The sequence below is a fragment of the Passer montanus genome, unplaced genomic scaffold (genome assembly GCF_014805655.1).
Source record: "Passer montanus isolate IOZ18808 unplaced genomic scaffold, ASM1480565v1 scaffold163, whole genome shotgun sequence".
NCBI lineage: Eukaryota > Metazoa > Chordata > Aves > Passeriformes > Passeridae > Passer > Passer montanus.
Genome location: NW_024363494.1, coordinates 125,216 through 141,837, shown reverse-complemented (window position 1 = coordinate 141,837; position 16,622 = coordinate 125,216). Strand labels below are relative to the sequence as shown.

The window sequence follows — 16,622 nt, the reverse complement described above, 5'->3', positions numbered from 1 at the left end:
AAGATAAAAATTATCTTATGGTTAAAAAAAATCAACTTTAGGGTTCAGCTAGTGGAAGTTAGGATGCCTTGTTAAATATTTTGTCTTTTAATATAAACAGAAGCTGCTTGATCCTGTGAGCAGAAGTGCATAAGATAGATGATTTTTCAAATATTTAATTAATGCCTAATAGTTATAATGCATTTTTATTAATACTAAATAACGTACATACTGCGGTACAAAAAGACAAAGGGATGTCCTGTAAGGCACTGTCGTTTAGAAGCAGGAAATCTCTTTTCTGTAACATCTAAACCATCCCCCTTTGTCCTATTGCAACAGGCCCTGCTGAAAAGTTTGTCCTCATGGTGCAAAGACAATTTGTCATTTTGAACTTAACTGGAAATCCAGGTATTGAAGCTGATCATTGTTGGAAGCTGTATCTTGTAAGGAACATTACTGTGGAAAAGATGTATTTTTTTTTTTTTTTGAGTCTCTAGTTAAGGACTGTGTAAGGTCTGCCTTGACAGTACTTTTTGAAGTGAAAATGTCTTTTGTGAGAAGTTTTGAATGTACTCTCTTTAGGCTTCTGGTCAGACCCTCTCACATATATCATACAAACAGCAAATATATGGGAGGAATAGAGAGCAAACTTCAAAATCCATGTGAACGAACAGATAAAAATGTCATCCTTTGAGCTGTATTTTTGGGTTTTTACACGCTTGGTCACAGTGGCAGCATTATCAAGGACACGCATTGTCTCTTGCTTTGTCGCTTTTGCCTGGATCGGGGGCCGTAAATAGCAGCGGGTTTGGGATCGTTTGGGGGCTGCGTCTTGTAGGAGGGTGCGCAAAGAGCGTTTTTAAGTTAAATTCCAGGGATTTGAGGACCCGAGCCCGAAGCACAGCGAGACCCGCGGCTCTGCCCGCTGCGGCCACGCGGGGGCGCGCTCGTGCCGCGCACCCCGGCGGGACGGGGCCGCGCCGGGCTCCTCCGCTGGGCGCGCGGCTCCGTCCCGATCCCGGTTTGGGGGGACCCGCCGTGCCTCAGAGGCTCCCGGGGCTGCTCGCACCATCCCCGGGCCGAGCGCCGACCCCCTCCCGCCGCCCCGCACGGGCCGCTCACCGCGCCCTCGCTCGCCCCGCCTCCCGTCCCGCCCCTCTCGTGTGTGATTGGCCGGGCCGCTCCCCTGCCGCCGCCGGTTGGTGCTCGCCTGGCGCCTCATTTGCATGCGGCGGTGCGGGGCGCGCGGCGGAGCCGCGGCGGGGAAGTTGCGCCGGAGCCGCCGCCGAGCGCCCGTCCCGGCCCGAGCCGCCGCAGCCTCCGCGCCCTCCGCCGCGCCCGGCCCGAGCGGGACATGGCTGAGCGCAGCCTCCCGCCGGGATGGAGCTAGCCGGGCCCTCGGGGGGGGCTCCTGCCCGCTGCGCTGCCAAACCTCGCGCGTCGCTCGGGGCTCGCTAGGGATCTGCCCCAGCCTCACCTTTCGCGCTTGTCGTGCCGCTTGGCTTAACCCGTCTTTCCTATGGCTGGGATATACAGCTCGACTCTGAAGACCCTGGAGGATTTAACTTTGGACTCTGGTTATGGGGCAGGGGATTCCTGCAGGTCCCTTAGTCTCTCTTCTTCCAAGTCCAACTCGCAAGCCTTCACCTCTTCTCAGCACAGAGGCAACTGGTGGTACTACTCGGGCTCCATGAACAGTAGGAATAATAGCTGGGACACCGTGAACACCGTGCTGCCGGAAGACCCCGAGGTCGCAGATATCTTCTCCAAGTGCCCTAAGCTGCCGGATCTCGAGGAGTACCCTTGGACTGATGAAGACATCGGCAGAATCCTGCGCAAAGGGAAGGGAGAGGGGCCGGGCAGGAGCTTTTCGCTGGAGGCTGTCAGGCGGCTCTCGCAGCTGCTGCGGCGCGCCCTGATCAGGGTGTCGCGGGAGGCTCAGCGCCTCAGCGTGATGCACTCCAAGTGCACCCGCTTCGAGGTGCAGAGCGCCATCAAACTCATCCAGAGCTGGGCCCTGGCCGAGAGCTGCGTGCTGGCCACCGTCAAGGCGCTCTCCCTGTACAGCATGAGCGCCGGCGATGGGCTGAGGAAAGGAAAGTCCGCCCGCTGCGGCCTCACCTTCTCGGTGGGCAGGTTTTTCAGGTGGATGGTGGACACGAGGATCTCGGTGAGGATCCACGAGTACGCGGCCATCTCCCTAACCGCATGCATGGAGAACCTGGTGGAAGAGATTAAGGCTAGGGTTTTGGCGAGTCAGAGCCCCGATGGTGGAGGGGAGATCTCGGCAGAAGTCCTGGAGATGGTTATCAACAACGATGCGGAACTTTGGGGAGTGTTGCAACCTTACGAGCACCTCATCTGTGGGAAAAACGCTAATGGTAAGATCCAGCTTTTACGGTCTGTTGCCTTCATACCAGCAAGCTTTACAGGAAAGTCCTCGCTCTCTGAGGGCTTGGGGTTTTTCTGGGTTTTCTTTGCATCTGGATTGCATCTCGGTCGTGGTTTGTGTGTGCGTAAAGCAGGCATGACGGTCCTGCCAGGCAAGAATGATCCTGCTCAGTTCTTAAGATGTACCAGGTTATAAAAGGCTGTGGGAAACCAAGCCCTGTTGTCCTAACAAACATCTGACTTTCCACCAGCTGCTGTTTTGAGCATTTTCCCCCTAACTGGCGTGCAGATATGTTCTCTGTAACCATGAGATGAAATGTGCTTTACAAGTTGCTGTCCAGAAAGTACCACTATATCTCTTTTAAACAAAATTTATCTTACAGCGAGTGTCTTGTAGTTTCACCTTAAAGATGCTATTACCACGTACAGCCTGGAGAGGGAAAACAACATTTGCGGCAGTAAAATTCACTTTATGAGCAAAAACTTTGAACTTGTATATTTTGGAATTCCTTGTAACTCAGCATAAACCTGTCGTGTCCTTTCCTGCCATAAACAAGAGCGCGTGTGTGAGCGTAGGACGGTGTCTCGGTGATGAGAATAACACAGTGCTAAGGTACTTACCGCTGCCATTTGTTTGGAAAGCAAAGTTTCCGAACACTTAAGCAGATAGAGGAATGTTGGATCTTCTTACGGCAGCGAGGAGCAGTTTGGAAGGCTTAAGCCGTCGCAGTTGTGTTAAGGAGCTACACTGTTTATTTTGCATTGTCACACTGAGGAATACCATATTTTCCCATGGAAAATTCAGGGAAACGTCCAGTTTAGAAAAGTATTTTGTGTACCACCCACGGCTTCATGACTTTTGCTGGCCTCTGTTACGGTCGACTATTCCATGCTTAACACGTTTGTGATTTAACTCTATAACACCAAGGGGCTTTTCAAAAAGGAATCTCATAGCGAGAGACGTAAAGAAGCTATTTTAATTTGAGGGGGGAAAAACCCTTTGAAACTGTCAGAGATGGGCTGACTCACCTTCTCCCTGGGTGCATTGATTTCCGGCAGTTTTTCCATACCCAGGCAATTCTGTTGTTCAGGTCACGAGTAGGTGACTACAGGGAGTTGTCCCCTTCGGTCAGCATTACTAAACACTTGTGAAATAAATGTGAAGAGCCTTTTGGAAGTTCTGTTGGCTCTGCTTCAAGACATAACTCTAAGTTTCAAGGTCAAACACAGACATCTACACTTATAACTAAAAGCGTTTGGGTGATTAGAGAGGTATGAGGATGTGTCTGCCTAGACACTTGTCATTCTTCTTGTTTCATAGGAGTGTTTGTTTGCCACCACCTCTGAGAAAAGGACTTGTTTCCCCTCCCTTGTTCCTTATTTAGAGAACCTGGAGTAAAGTATTTTGGTTCTGCGAACCTAAATGTACATTTCAGCTCTTCTCTGCTCAGTGCTTCTGGCACACAGGTTCTGTGTGTAAAGTGAAGAGCTGGACCCTCACTCAGCTTTTTTTTTTCCTTTAATCTATTTCTTAAGAGAAATTTCCCTAGAAAAACTGCAGTGAGTGAATGCATGCTGGTGTTGAATGGGAAGAAGGGCGAGTGTGCAGGGAAATGCTTATAAATATTCAGAGCACCAAATGGTCAGTTATGATAACGCTCCCACACAGGGGAAAGCCAGGCAGTCAGTGGCCACAGAAGGATTGGCTTCTGTTGCCTCTTTTGTTGTTCCTGCCTTTCAGATCAATCCTGTCAATAACCGAATGCATTTTTTAAGTCTGGAAATTGAATAAAACCGCACATGAAGGCATCCTGTGATTTCCTGTGACAGTCTGTCACTAGTGTTTTACCTGACACAAGTCAGTGAATCCTCTAAATGGCTTTTCTTGCAGTTGGAAGGCCACAAATGGTTTTATATGGATGCAAAAAAGCTTGAAATAACTTCTCTATTCTTCTCCCTGTAGGAATTGTAAATGAGTAGTATTCACATCATTCTGCACAGTGCTTTCAAATGATCTTGTCTTTTACATTAATTTAAATCTGAAGTAGATCTGGCAGTGAAATAACTGGATTTATTCCTGTTTAAGGAACAGGGAAACTTGCTTTACTGTCACTTTTGTTTCTTTTCTAGTAAAAGCATTTAGTGGAGCACTCGTAAATTGCAAACTTGGGGTGTGTGTGTGTTGGGTTTTGTTTTATAGCCTTGAGTTTGATGGCAGAGATAAAAAACACTTAGAGGTTCAGTTCTAGCTCCAGTCAAGCATTGTAATCCCTGGATGAAATCCATGGCGCTGTCCTATGCAAAAGATTGCACGGTATTATCATAATGGACATTTCTGGCATTATGATCTATTGAATACCATTTTCATTATTAGATCAGGACAGCCTGCTGCTTTGGAGTCAAAGAAACAGTAAGTAAATACATAAATCTTCCTAAATTCTCATGAGACTGAGGTTTAGACCTGTATTTCTTCAGTGACTAATCTCCCATCAAAGACCACAGTCCAGTCACTTGAAGCTTTGGAGGCTGAAAGGGCAATATTGTGTATTACAACAAATGTGTTTTAATCAGCACCTGCTGTGTGAAGGGTAAAGTTTAAAACTCTGTAAATGCTTAAGGGGGAATTTCAATATTATTTTTAAATAAATAATAATCTGTGGCTTGCTTGTTTATTTGCCCTTTCTGTGAAGCTGTTCTTTAATCAACTTTTTTGCTGCTCCTGTGAGCTGTTCTCTGCCCTCAGTGTGAGTTCTGACTCTGTGCCTGGGACTTGGTGGCTCTGCCTTGGAAGGAGGAGGAATGACCTGAGCCTGTTGCCCTGAGTTCTGCCAGGCTCTGGGTGTGCTCATGCCTCCAAGGATAAGGTCTTCTTAGGGATGTTGCAAAAGCGATGCAGTGCTGGAAAGAAAATGAAACAAAAGCAGCAAAAAAGATAAGCAGCTATTGAACAATGTCGCTAATGAAAGGTAAAGCGAGTGTAAATTGGAATTTACAGGTTTTATTTTATATTTTTTTTACATGGAGATCTATATATGGTGTGGTAGAGAATGCACCCAGTGGTTTCACAGGGATTTTGAGACATGCTAATTAGGAATATTAGGGTCTATTAATTTAAAATGCTGGAGAGAGAAGTGGAAATCTGAATTTACCTTGGGAATGTGATTTTTTTACTTGATCTGCCTGTGTTTGGTGCATGGTTCTTTAGACTCTGAGCTGTCAGCACTGCAAATACATTTGGATATCATTGCCCTGTTAATTACAGCACTTGGGTTGTAGTGAACTCTCTAGTTATGGTCAGGCACTCCTGTGTCTGCCAGTCCACCTGCTGTGCTGTTTAATGCATCAGCACATCCTGGTGCTCTGGAGATAGAAGTGTTGACAGATGTTTTGCCACAAGAAAAAAAAAAAAAAAAAGGAGAGGGGGAAGGGTTGGAATTTAACCTGATAATGCTGTTTCTTCATGTACCTCTTAGCCCAAATACTTGAAGTTCTCCCTGGACAAATTAATCCTCAAATGAGTCTTGTGGTTTGCTCACCTGAGGATGAAGAAAAATAGGGTCTGATATAATTATACTTGTGTTTTGAGGTATTTTTCTTAGGAAAGGTTGAGGGGGGAAATGTGTAACCTTTCCTCACAGTGTGAGGGAGTGGTTTGGAATCTGGAAAATTAAACAAGGCGTGAATTTTCTTCTCTCTAATACTAAATACTGACAAACCTTATCAAACGTCAAACATGGGCTTTGCATTTACTGTCACTAACCCTATGTTCTTTTATATTTCTCACTGCACTACTACAAGTCAAAAATTATAGCAAATTTTAACAGAGGATTTTTTAGAGCTACACTGTGATGAAAATTCCTTTTTATACCTGTCACATGGTATGAAGTAACTTTTTTATTTCTGCATAGTCATGGTACTGTATTGAAATGCAGCATGGGGGGAAAATAATGACATTTCAATAAGCAGAATGTCCTTTTGTTATCTGAGCTGAACAAACTGGTGTGCTCATCAAGAGCCTCATCAATTTTAATAAGCTATCAGCTCCACAAGTCTTCAGGAAAGCACTGCATGGTGGAAGGGGGGCATTTTGGGGAAAAGAGCTGCAAATGCAATCAATAAATGAATTTGAGGGGAAATAAAGGATTCATATGGTGGTACAGCAGGTGCAATTTACGAGGTGGCTTGTAAATTGTTTCAGAAAAAAATAATCAAGTAACACTATCTTCTAGGTTACTTTGTCTGAAGCAGGAGTTTGAAGCAATTTTGGGGATTCCTGGGCAGGAATTTGGTACCTTATGTATATATTTCCATGTTGGGTGAGCTGGTTGTAGCTATGATCCTATTCCAACTTTGGCTTCATTCACCTCTGAACCCCCAGCCCACCTTGTGTGCTTCTACTCCTACACAGCCAAGAGCTTGGATTTCTATCCACAAACCCACAGAGACAAATTCTTTAAGCCTAAATATTAATGCTTGTACACACATGCTCTCCTCTCCTACAAAAAACAAACAACCAGGTGCATGTCTGCAGATGTTTGTGTTTGTAATTGTGCATCTTATGTTAAAGTACACACAGCAAGTAAGGCTGGCCTGCCTATTTTTTTTCCACTTTACTGTTGTATATATATAAATATTTAGTTATAGTAAAGGAAAATTAATGATGTAATGATTCTGTTTTAAATTAATCCTTCACATTGCTGATATTGCCTCATGGCAAGAAAATTTGTGTCCTTTCAGTAAAATTGGTTAAAGAGCAAGTGCTGAAATCTCTCTATCTGTAACTACCAGCAGCAAATGCTGCTGATGTTTAGATTTTTAGTGGAATCAGTGTTGCTGGCAATTTAACTCTGTGAAACAGAGGGGTTGTTTCTCTTGGAGAGAAAACTTTGTGACCTCTTTTGTCAAGGCTGAAATCTCTTGTTACTGCTAAAGCTTGAACTGAGCAAATATTGTTTGGGTCAGGGCAGAATTTTATCCCTAAGTGACAACAGAGTTCTGGTGTTTGGTTCATTGATTAATTGATTTTCCAGGTGAAAAATAAAGCTGGTTTAGCTCAAAGATTAGCAGCTAACACGTGTGCAGTATCTGGGCTGCTGTTACATGTTATTTTTTGTGTATGTGTCAGCAGAAAATGAGGAATGAGTTCTAAATATTCATATTATTAGTAATAATGAAATGTGTTTCATGTACATGTCTTCTGATCCTGGAATAACTGGAATTAAAGTAGAGATCCTGCAGCTGATTTTGCTGAACTGAGCCACCAGAGTGGGGTTTTTTTTCTCATGTAGCCCATCTAATTTGTTGTGTGATGTGAAATAGCAACTCACCTGATCAAGGGAGGGTTGCTGATTGTCAGTCAACTGCCATAACTCATCTCTAGGATTATGGATATCCTCCTCTTCCTTGAGATCAGTGCTCATCCAGAGCAAGGATGTCATATACATATATATATATATAGGCTGTTTTGACATCTTAATCCACCCTAATTTGGAGTTATTCCAAAACTAACTGCAGTAGTAACAAAGGGTAGTGGTCAATTTTGAATACATTTTGTTCTGGTAATGGGGTTGAGATGAAACATCTTTTTACACTGAAAAATCTTGTTTGGGTAGTAATGTTATTGCAATGTTTTCATGTTGTGATAATTTGTTTCTGCTGATATATGTCATGTGATTCAATTACTCCAGTTAATGGTCCATTTAGAGCTATCTTCATCTGTTTGATTTTTCTGTCCCTTTCCCCAGCTTGCTTTGTAATGGATGGGTCTGCAACAACTCAAAGAAAATGTTTCAGTTTATGAAGTCCTGTGCTGCAGGAAACATAGTAAAAGTACTGGAAACATTTATTTACAATAAACAGTTGCAAGTTGCAGAGGAAGGAGGATGGGTGAGGACTCAAACACTTAATTAATTGCAGAGAGAGCCGAAGCTCCGAAGTGCCTGCTTGCGCTTGGGAGCTTAAACCCAAAATCTTGGTGCTGAAGTAGAAGTAATTTGTTTAAAAAATCATTTTACAGCAATGCAAGAAAATGGAATAAGCCAAAAGTGGTATTAATCCTGTGATCTTCACTAAATTAGCTTGTTGGCCTTTCTTAAAGGCTAATGCATTTTACATTTCACTTTTTCCTGAGCAATTTGTCAGTTGTGCCAGCAGAATTAAACAGAAGAGAAACAGAGGCTTGTAAACACAGTAAACCCACTGGATACTCTACAGTGCCCAGTTAATCTCTCAGCTGTCTTAATTCTTCTGAATGTTTGGAAGCAAGATGAAAATAATTCTCCATTTACATTTGAACTCTCACTTTGCATTTGGTCAGGGCTGAGCTTTACAAGTCAGTGTATGTGGTTCTTATTTATAAACATTTCCTGTTGGAGTCTCAGGATTTTGCAAGCTGGACATTAAGGAAAACCTCTCTCCCTGATGAAGTTTTGCCCCACCAGTAGACAGCAGAGGGAAATGTCCATTTGGTCATGTTGAACTATGAGAATTTAGGCTGATGAACAAAAGGATAAAACCAATTGAATTTCTGGTGCTACTCTTGTTTTATTGGGATTGATTTATGTGGTATTTTGAACCCAAGTGCCTAACATGACATTCCAATAAATCCAAACAAGCCTGAGGCACCAGTACATCCAGGACAGTGGTGGCTTCATGCTTTCTTCATTTACAAATTGGGGCCAAAATACTTCAACAGAACTCTTGATTCTTTCCATACAGAAGAACAGCTGCATTTAAAAAAACAAGAACAAATATATATATATAAAACTGGTGGACATTGAGAGCATGAGTCAATTTAAGGGTTCCAAGTTGTGGATTTTTTGTGGAATACCAGGTTGGAAGGGACCTGAAGGATCACCTTTCAACCACATGAGTGAGGAGAGCCTTTGAAGTGGAGTTGCCTTGTTTGCATCAGAGAACTTGTCCCAAGAAAGCAGCAATAGAAAGAGGAAAGGTTTGTTCCTTTCACCCCCAACACATCCAGACTTGCCTTTGGCCTTGGGTCACAAGCCAGGCAGGATCTGTGAACTCAGCCTGGTCCTTGGGAAGGGTTGGGGTACAGCAGGTGACCTGGTGAGCTTGGCAAGGCAGAGGTGGTTTTGTCAACCCCTAATTCAGATGTCTGCCTGCAGCCTGCCAGGGTGAGGCTGCACTTCTGTGAGCTTGGGATGGAATTAATGGCGTGGAAGTAACTTCTGAGGAAAGGGGATGATGCGACTGCTGCGCTCTTCAGGAGAGGATGCTAAGGATTCAAATTAAATGGAAATCTGAGCTATAAAATCCTTGTCTTCTAAAAGCTACTTGTTACGTGGCACTTGCAGGTGGAAGCCCCTTAGAATTGTAAACTTCCTCCTCCTCACCTGCTCAAAACCTGTTCCTTCATGCTGTGATTCCTGGTTGGGCTGATGCTGTTTGAGGAGCTCCTCCATGGGGCAGTGGTTTGGATTGGTCTTTGCTGTAATTTTACGTGAAGCATTTCTCTGAAATTGCCCCTCAGCAGAGCCCGAGGTACTGGGCTGCAACCTGGGAGCATCATTAAATCGGATCTCAGGGATGGTTTGGTGCTCTTGGTGTGGCTTTGACCCAGACACTCAGAGGTCAGTTGTACACCGGAGCATTTGTCAGTCTTGTTCTGGTTGTTTAATTATTATACCTGAGCCATCTCTTTCTTAAAACCTGTTTGATGTTCACATCATGTTGTACTTGACCTGCTTCAAGTCTGAATTGAGCAAAATGCCAGAGCAATCTGTCACAGAATCACAGAATAATGAGGTTGGAAGAGACCTCTAAGATCAAGTCTAACCTATGCCCTCACACCTCAACTAGACTATAGCACCAAGTGCCATGTCCAGTCTTTTTTAAATACATCCAGAGATGGTGATTCTACCACCTCCCTGGGAAGAGCATTCCAGTACTTTATTATACTTTCAGTGAAAAATTTATTCCTAATATCCAACCTATACTTTCCCTGACATAGCTTGAGACTGTGTCCTCTTGTTCTGCTAGCTGCTGCCCAGTGGAAGAGACCGGCTGTATTTGGCTGTCCCTGTCCAAAAACTAAAAAGCCTTGACATAAGCCAAAAAAAAAACAAAAAAAAAAAGGGGGAAATGTACTTGAACAATTCCTGTAGTTTTTGTGTAGTGACACTAAAATGCTTGAGATGATGAAGAGTGTTTGTGGTAGAATCTTGGGGTAGAGACAAAGAACTGAAGCCAAATAAACATTTCAGAGCAGCTTTTCAGTTTGTGGATCTAGATTTATAACAACTGATAAATTTGCTGTGGGGCTGTGCAAGATCAAAGTAAAAGTTGTTTATGATATTTTGGGGATGAGAGGAAAGGAACACTACAGAAGACATAATCTGCTTGTTCCATTCTTCAGTGTTTATAACATCACAGTCCATGCTGGATACTTCTGTCACTTTAATTTCTATCCCAATCTGATGTCTGTTGCCTGGGACCTGGAGAATAAAGAAAAAAATATAACTCTGTTTATGCTGTGACTTATACATTAAAAAGATAAGGATGCAGAGGCATAATTATCTATTATTTTTTGATCCTATATAGCTCTGGATTTTTTCTGATTAATTCCAAGATGACAGCGAATACATTTTCTTCTAATATTTACATTTTATTGTTTGTGAATCAAGCACACTACTATTGGAGCTGAAGGACAAGAGTTGAATATTGGCAGACAGTTAAAGTAGGGAACTGGGCCAATTTTGCCTCATATTTATTCTTCAGACTATTTGGGTTTTTGATGTTTTACTAGAATTTAGTAGAAGTCAGTTTCTTGTTTATTTTGTTTAAATGAGCACTCTACTCCAGGCACCACTGACTCATATCAGGTGAAAGCAAAACCCAGGGTTCTGAGCTGCTTTTAGGCAGTTCACTCATCTTTATCTTTGATTCCTCTTACAAGTAGTTGTGAGGTTCCTTTTTATTTCTTTTCCCAGTTTTTGTGCAATTTCCTGAGATAACACTACAAGCCTAACCAAAACCTTGTTTAGTTGTAATAATTGTAATAATATGAGAGATAACATATAATGAAACATATTTCCTCTGTGGGGGTGGATATAAGTTCTCTTGAATTGCACATTGAATTTCTGCTCTTTGGTTGAATGTTATCTTCATTCCAGCCCCCCACCCTGTTCTGTGCTCAGCTTGTACTGGTGACTTTGTTTAGTCTAGAGATCATAAAAATTTCTTCTGAGCTTCATTGATACAGTTTTATTACTATCTTACTGTGGTTTCTGGTACTTTTAAGCTGTTATATGAATTTTATAATGTGTCTGTGGATATTTGCACTGTAGGGACAGTTGGCCTTGGAGGGGAGGGAAGAAGCTGAAAAACTATAATGGTAGTAACCAATTCATAATCTTTATTGTTGTTTTTAACAAACTATCTCATTCTATTGTCAATATATGAAGACTTTTAAAGCTTCCCTCCCCCACCCCTGGGAAGTGTTATGAAAATTTCTGTTATTCTTTGTCAGCATATGTTGAAACTTTGGCGTGAATGGATATCAGTTGTGTTCAAACCTGACGTAAGATCAAGAGATTGGTCAGAGTTGTTGTCAATGATCTGCTGCTGAAAGAAACTCCGAGTCCATGCAGGAACTGCTGCTTACCTGGAAGTTTAACCTTGCTGCAGCCTAAGGAATAATTTCCACTCAATTTAATAGATGTTTGATCAGTTTTTGCTTAGCAGAAAAGACTGGATCCTTTCTGAAGCAGTTGCCTGGGTTTGAAATTTCTTGTATTAAGGCCACATGTTTGTCTGAGGTGGTTTTGTTTTAGTGCTTTGTAATAAACTTAAGGGATTTACACCTTGAGGTGGGAGAAGCTTTGGCTTTGGTGACCATTTCTTCCATGGAAAACATGGCTTGGGGGATTTAGAGCATCTGTGCCATGAGGTAATTTTGTAGCTGTGCTGGTGAGTGCAATGTGGGTAACTGGTGTGCTTTTGTTAATCTTACTATTTTGTTAATATTAATGTTATTTGGAAAAGTGTGTCCATCCTCCAGCTCCGTTCTCTAAGGTCAATGCCAGATGCAGAGTCTTTTATTAAAGCCACTCAAGGAGGATTCATGCTCAATATTTCTCCATGGAAAGCAACCTTGGAATTACTTCTGGCATTTCTTCCCTGTGTGTGTAATTCTGTGGCTCATGTTTTTGTAGCAAACATGTGGAAATGCAGCTTTCACCATAGGTTATTTTGTGGGATGATGTATGTGCTGCACATTCATAAAATTGGGGAGGGGGCTGTCTTGCTTTGCTTTCAAACAGTTGAGGTGACCTGTGACCTGCTGGAATTAAGTGATAAAACTCTGACTTTTCTTGTACCTCCACAGCAGTTCAGAATATTCAACATTCTCCTGTTATAGTGTGATGATGTATATGCAAGGCTGTGTGATTGTGGTTTTTCACGTTCACTGCAGAAGGCCAGAGCTCTCCTAAGGCAAGAACAACTTATAAATGAAAACGAATATAATTTATTAGCATGCAGGTAACCCTTGCCACACAGCCAAGACTTAGATAATTCTTAAGTTATGGCAGAAGATACCAAGCTGGCACGGGGCATTTGGCCTTGCACCATCTGCAAAGCCCGCACTCCAATTTTCTGCTGTTGCCATGGGCTGCAGACTCAGACAGGAAATCATGGTAGGATGGGAAAGGCTCCAAAACACACACAGGCTGTATAAGGTTTGCAGTTAAAAGGGAGTTTCAGAGAACAGGCTATCTGTTCTGCTCACCAGGCAGGGAGAAGCAAAGCTGCCTTGTGTGTGCCCGCGTGCTCTAAATGTCCCGGTATGTTTTATGTGCTCATTTTTTTAAAAGCTTGAATTTTTTCCAGGTAAAGTAACGTGCATAACTTCAAATGATCCGTTTATATATGAGGGGCCTGATTCAGCCCTCGCTTAATTGGTTGTGCTGGGCTGGAAGCAGAGGAGAAAGGAGTAACCACATGGAGCTTGGGACACATAAAGCAGAAGAGCAGCCTCTGCCTCCCCTTCCCAGGGACTCATTTTGGGGGTTTAGTTCTGTTTTTGGGGATCAAGGCCTGGGTTCTGTGCACTTCAGGGGAGGCTGTGTGTGTATGGCCCATCAAGTGACAGGGATGCAGAAGGTGTTGGGTTAGTGGAGCTGGGTCGCTTTCTAGCCCTGGGTAGATCAAGGGGTCGGAGTTATTAATGCATTTTCCTTGAGCTATAGGCTAAAGCAGGCAATACTGGAGTGATTTGCTTTGGAGAGCAAACAGTTTTATATCTGCCTATGAGAGATAAGCACAATAATCTGTGTGTAATGAACTGCACAGTCTGCAGAGCTTCCAGTGTGTCTGAAGTGTAGTGTAGGACTGGTCAGCTTATGCTGCCTTGACAGATGGGGAGAGGATAATTTCTCCAGCAGTTCCTAATTTAATTTTAGTCAAGGAGATGCTCTTTGACTAAAATTACAGCAAATCCACACTAAGCATCGTGCTTGGGAGGCATTCTGGACAGACAGAACAGGAGCTCAGCAAACTTCTTGTGGTAAAAACCTGCTTTAAGACTTTCGTAGGCCCATCTGTGGTTTTTAATTCTGACTGAAGGGAGCCATGTAAGAGGGTGGTTTGTTTGCCAGGCATTTTCCAATTTGGTTTGTGTATGTAGTGCCTCTCCAGCTGCTTGGAAGAGTGGAACTGTGAACAGGAGTAAGGTGAGGCCTGTGTGTTACACTGCCAAATATTGCTGGATGCACTGGTAATGTATCTGTCAAGAATGAGACTGGAGCTACCAATTAATCTCATTGGAAATAAAAACCTTTGGTAGGGTAACCCTGGGCCTGGGATCAGCAACTCGGGCAGTTTATCTTCCAGTAACTGCTGCCTTTTTATGTGCAATATAATGTCAGAAAGATTTGCTGCTTTTCCTTTTTGATTTTATTTAAATCTGACGGGAGACAGTGTTCAAATGGCAGACTGTCTCAGCCAAGCCATCTGCCTGAGCCCTCAGCAGCGCATTGTATTCCTGAAAGAGCATTCTAGGGAAGCATCCCAATTCTGAAAAGTTTGAGCTGATTCTACATTAAAAGAAGTGATCCAAAAAGCTGCTGGTGATTTACATGTGAACACTGCCAAGTATTTCTCTGATGAGAGTGCATAACAAAGGAGTGCTCGAGTGGTTGAGTAAGGCTGATTGGAACAATCTGTTGTGGGCTACAGCCCTTTCTGATGCTCCACAATGGTGAGAAGCTACTGTCACTCGTATTTTCAATCTGTATTTTGCTTAGAGGTACGAGATCTTTTGTTCTCAGGTCCCTCGAGCCAGTTGTGGTGGGGAGAGACAATATTTCTTGCTTTAAAATATTCATGGAGCTTGCATGGGCTGGCTTCAGCTGACTTTGTCACCCAGAGTGATTTCTAGAAGAGACAGAGAAGTTGTATTTGATTCGTCTTAATTAGGGCTTGATAGACACATTCTAATTTGACTTCTGGATCTGAATATGGATCTGCATTAATAATCAGCTGCTCTCCTAACCTTGCTTTTTGTTCTCAGCTGTTACTGAGGATTTTGCTCAGGGAATAGCTGGAAGAATGTGTAGTATTTGTTGTGTGGACAGTTCATCTGAGGACACTTTTCTGTTGTTCAGGGACAGCAGGTTATTCTCTGGGCTTGTTCTGTGATGAACAGCACGAGCTTTAGGAGACTCGTGTGGGAGTGATTTCTTCTACTTTTTTTGTGATTTGCTGTTGAAATGAGGCAGGTCATATAAAGCAGCTGCTTATTTTGGAACAAAATCAGCATAACACATTAAAGAACTCATTAATCACTTAGCTAGACTTTCATTCATTATTTAAAAAAAAAAAACTTATTGTATCTCTTACACATTTTGAAATCCCAGGGATCCTAAGACATATGTTGTATATTCAGATCTATAGCTTAAGAGCATCAAATAGTTATAATAGGGAGTAAAACCAAAACAGATTCATGTTGAAGTATTGGCTCTCCTTTTACTCATTTTAGGAGTGGGAGGTGGCTGTCTAAATACCTGCACAAGAAGTGCTCTGAACTCTCCTCTTGTGTAAATTTTTGTCCTGGAATAGTGGCTTCTTCCCTTTGTTCAGTTTTGCTAACACAAAACCCTTCACTTTTAGGAAAGTCTTTCAGTGCATTAACCAGCTTCTACATCTCCCCCCTCAAAAATCCCACTGCTTATTTTACAGCAGGACTTACTCTGTAGTTAAAACCCCAAGTTCCTTGGGGATGTCTTTCTTCTATATCCCCTGTGTAGTCCTAATGGTATGAGAAGAGCTTACTACATTTATAATCATGTTAACTTGTTACAGAGTTGGGTTTCTTTGAGGAGTGGGAATAAATTGATCAACCATTAAAAACTAGTTTTGAGAAAGAGGAAGGGATCAGTAGATTTTGTCGGAAGCCTGCTCTTTAATTGTCTAATAATGAAATTTTCTGTTCCTGCAAGCCAAAATGGGATCATAAGCATGGGACCAAGCTTCTATTCAGCCTTCAAGGAGGGTACTCAAGCAGCATTTTCATTTTATTGGGAGGGCACAGTCAAGTTTGTGTGGTCATTAATATATAGGAGTTCATAAAACTGGCAGCCTTAATTGGATAGAAGGGTTAGTAAAGCACGAGGTGAACCAGAATGAGATCTCTTGGGGTCTGAGTTGTGCCTCCTCTTAAAATACGCATGGCTTGGCACAGTGAGTAGCTGGGGCTGAGAGCAGAGTAGTATTAATTTTGTTTGAATAATGGCATTCATGTGCCTATGCTAATGAGTGTGTTCTGCTGCCTGTCCTGCAGATTGTGGACTGGACTCTGAGCTTATTTCACATCTCTAGTGCTTATTTCACATCCTTAATGGCTTCCTTCTGCAACAGAGCCCTGTCTTGATTCCCAGTGATGTAATGGATCAGAACCTGACCTTGCTGCACTGCTTTTCCCACAACTGTTGTGCAGCAATCACACAGCTGTTCACTGATTATTATTTTTTTTTTCCAATTGGCTTCTTTGGGATACATTATTCTTTGGCCTCAACTTCCTAATGCAAGTCATCAGCCACTCTTTGGTAACAGCATTCAGCTAGTGGTGTTGAAGGGTTTAAGTATTGCTGAAGTGTTTGGGTCTGCTCAAAATGTTGAATGAATATTAGGTTTATTTTTATTGGTGGGAATTGTGTGCTTCCTTTGCCCTTCTCTTTTCCTCAGCTTATGACGAGTTAAGATAAAAGCAGTATTTAATAAAGGAGTGA

General features: G+C 42.7%; 1 protein-coding gene across 1 annotated transcript in view; it reads left to right on the top strand.

The window, feature by feature from the left end:
* Positions 1–1,498: 1,498 nt before the first annotated feature.
* Positions 1,499–16,622, top strand: part of ABTB2 (ankyrin repeat and BTB domain containing 2) — a 111,826-nt gene continuing 96,702 nt past the window's right edge. The window contains exon 1 of the mRNA XM_039703539.1: positions 1,499–2,360. Within this exon, the coding sequence (XP_039559473.1) occupies positions 1,499–2,360 (862 nt within the window). The remainder of the gene's footprint in view (positions 2,361–16,622) is intronic.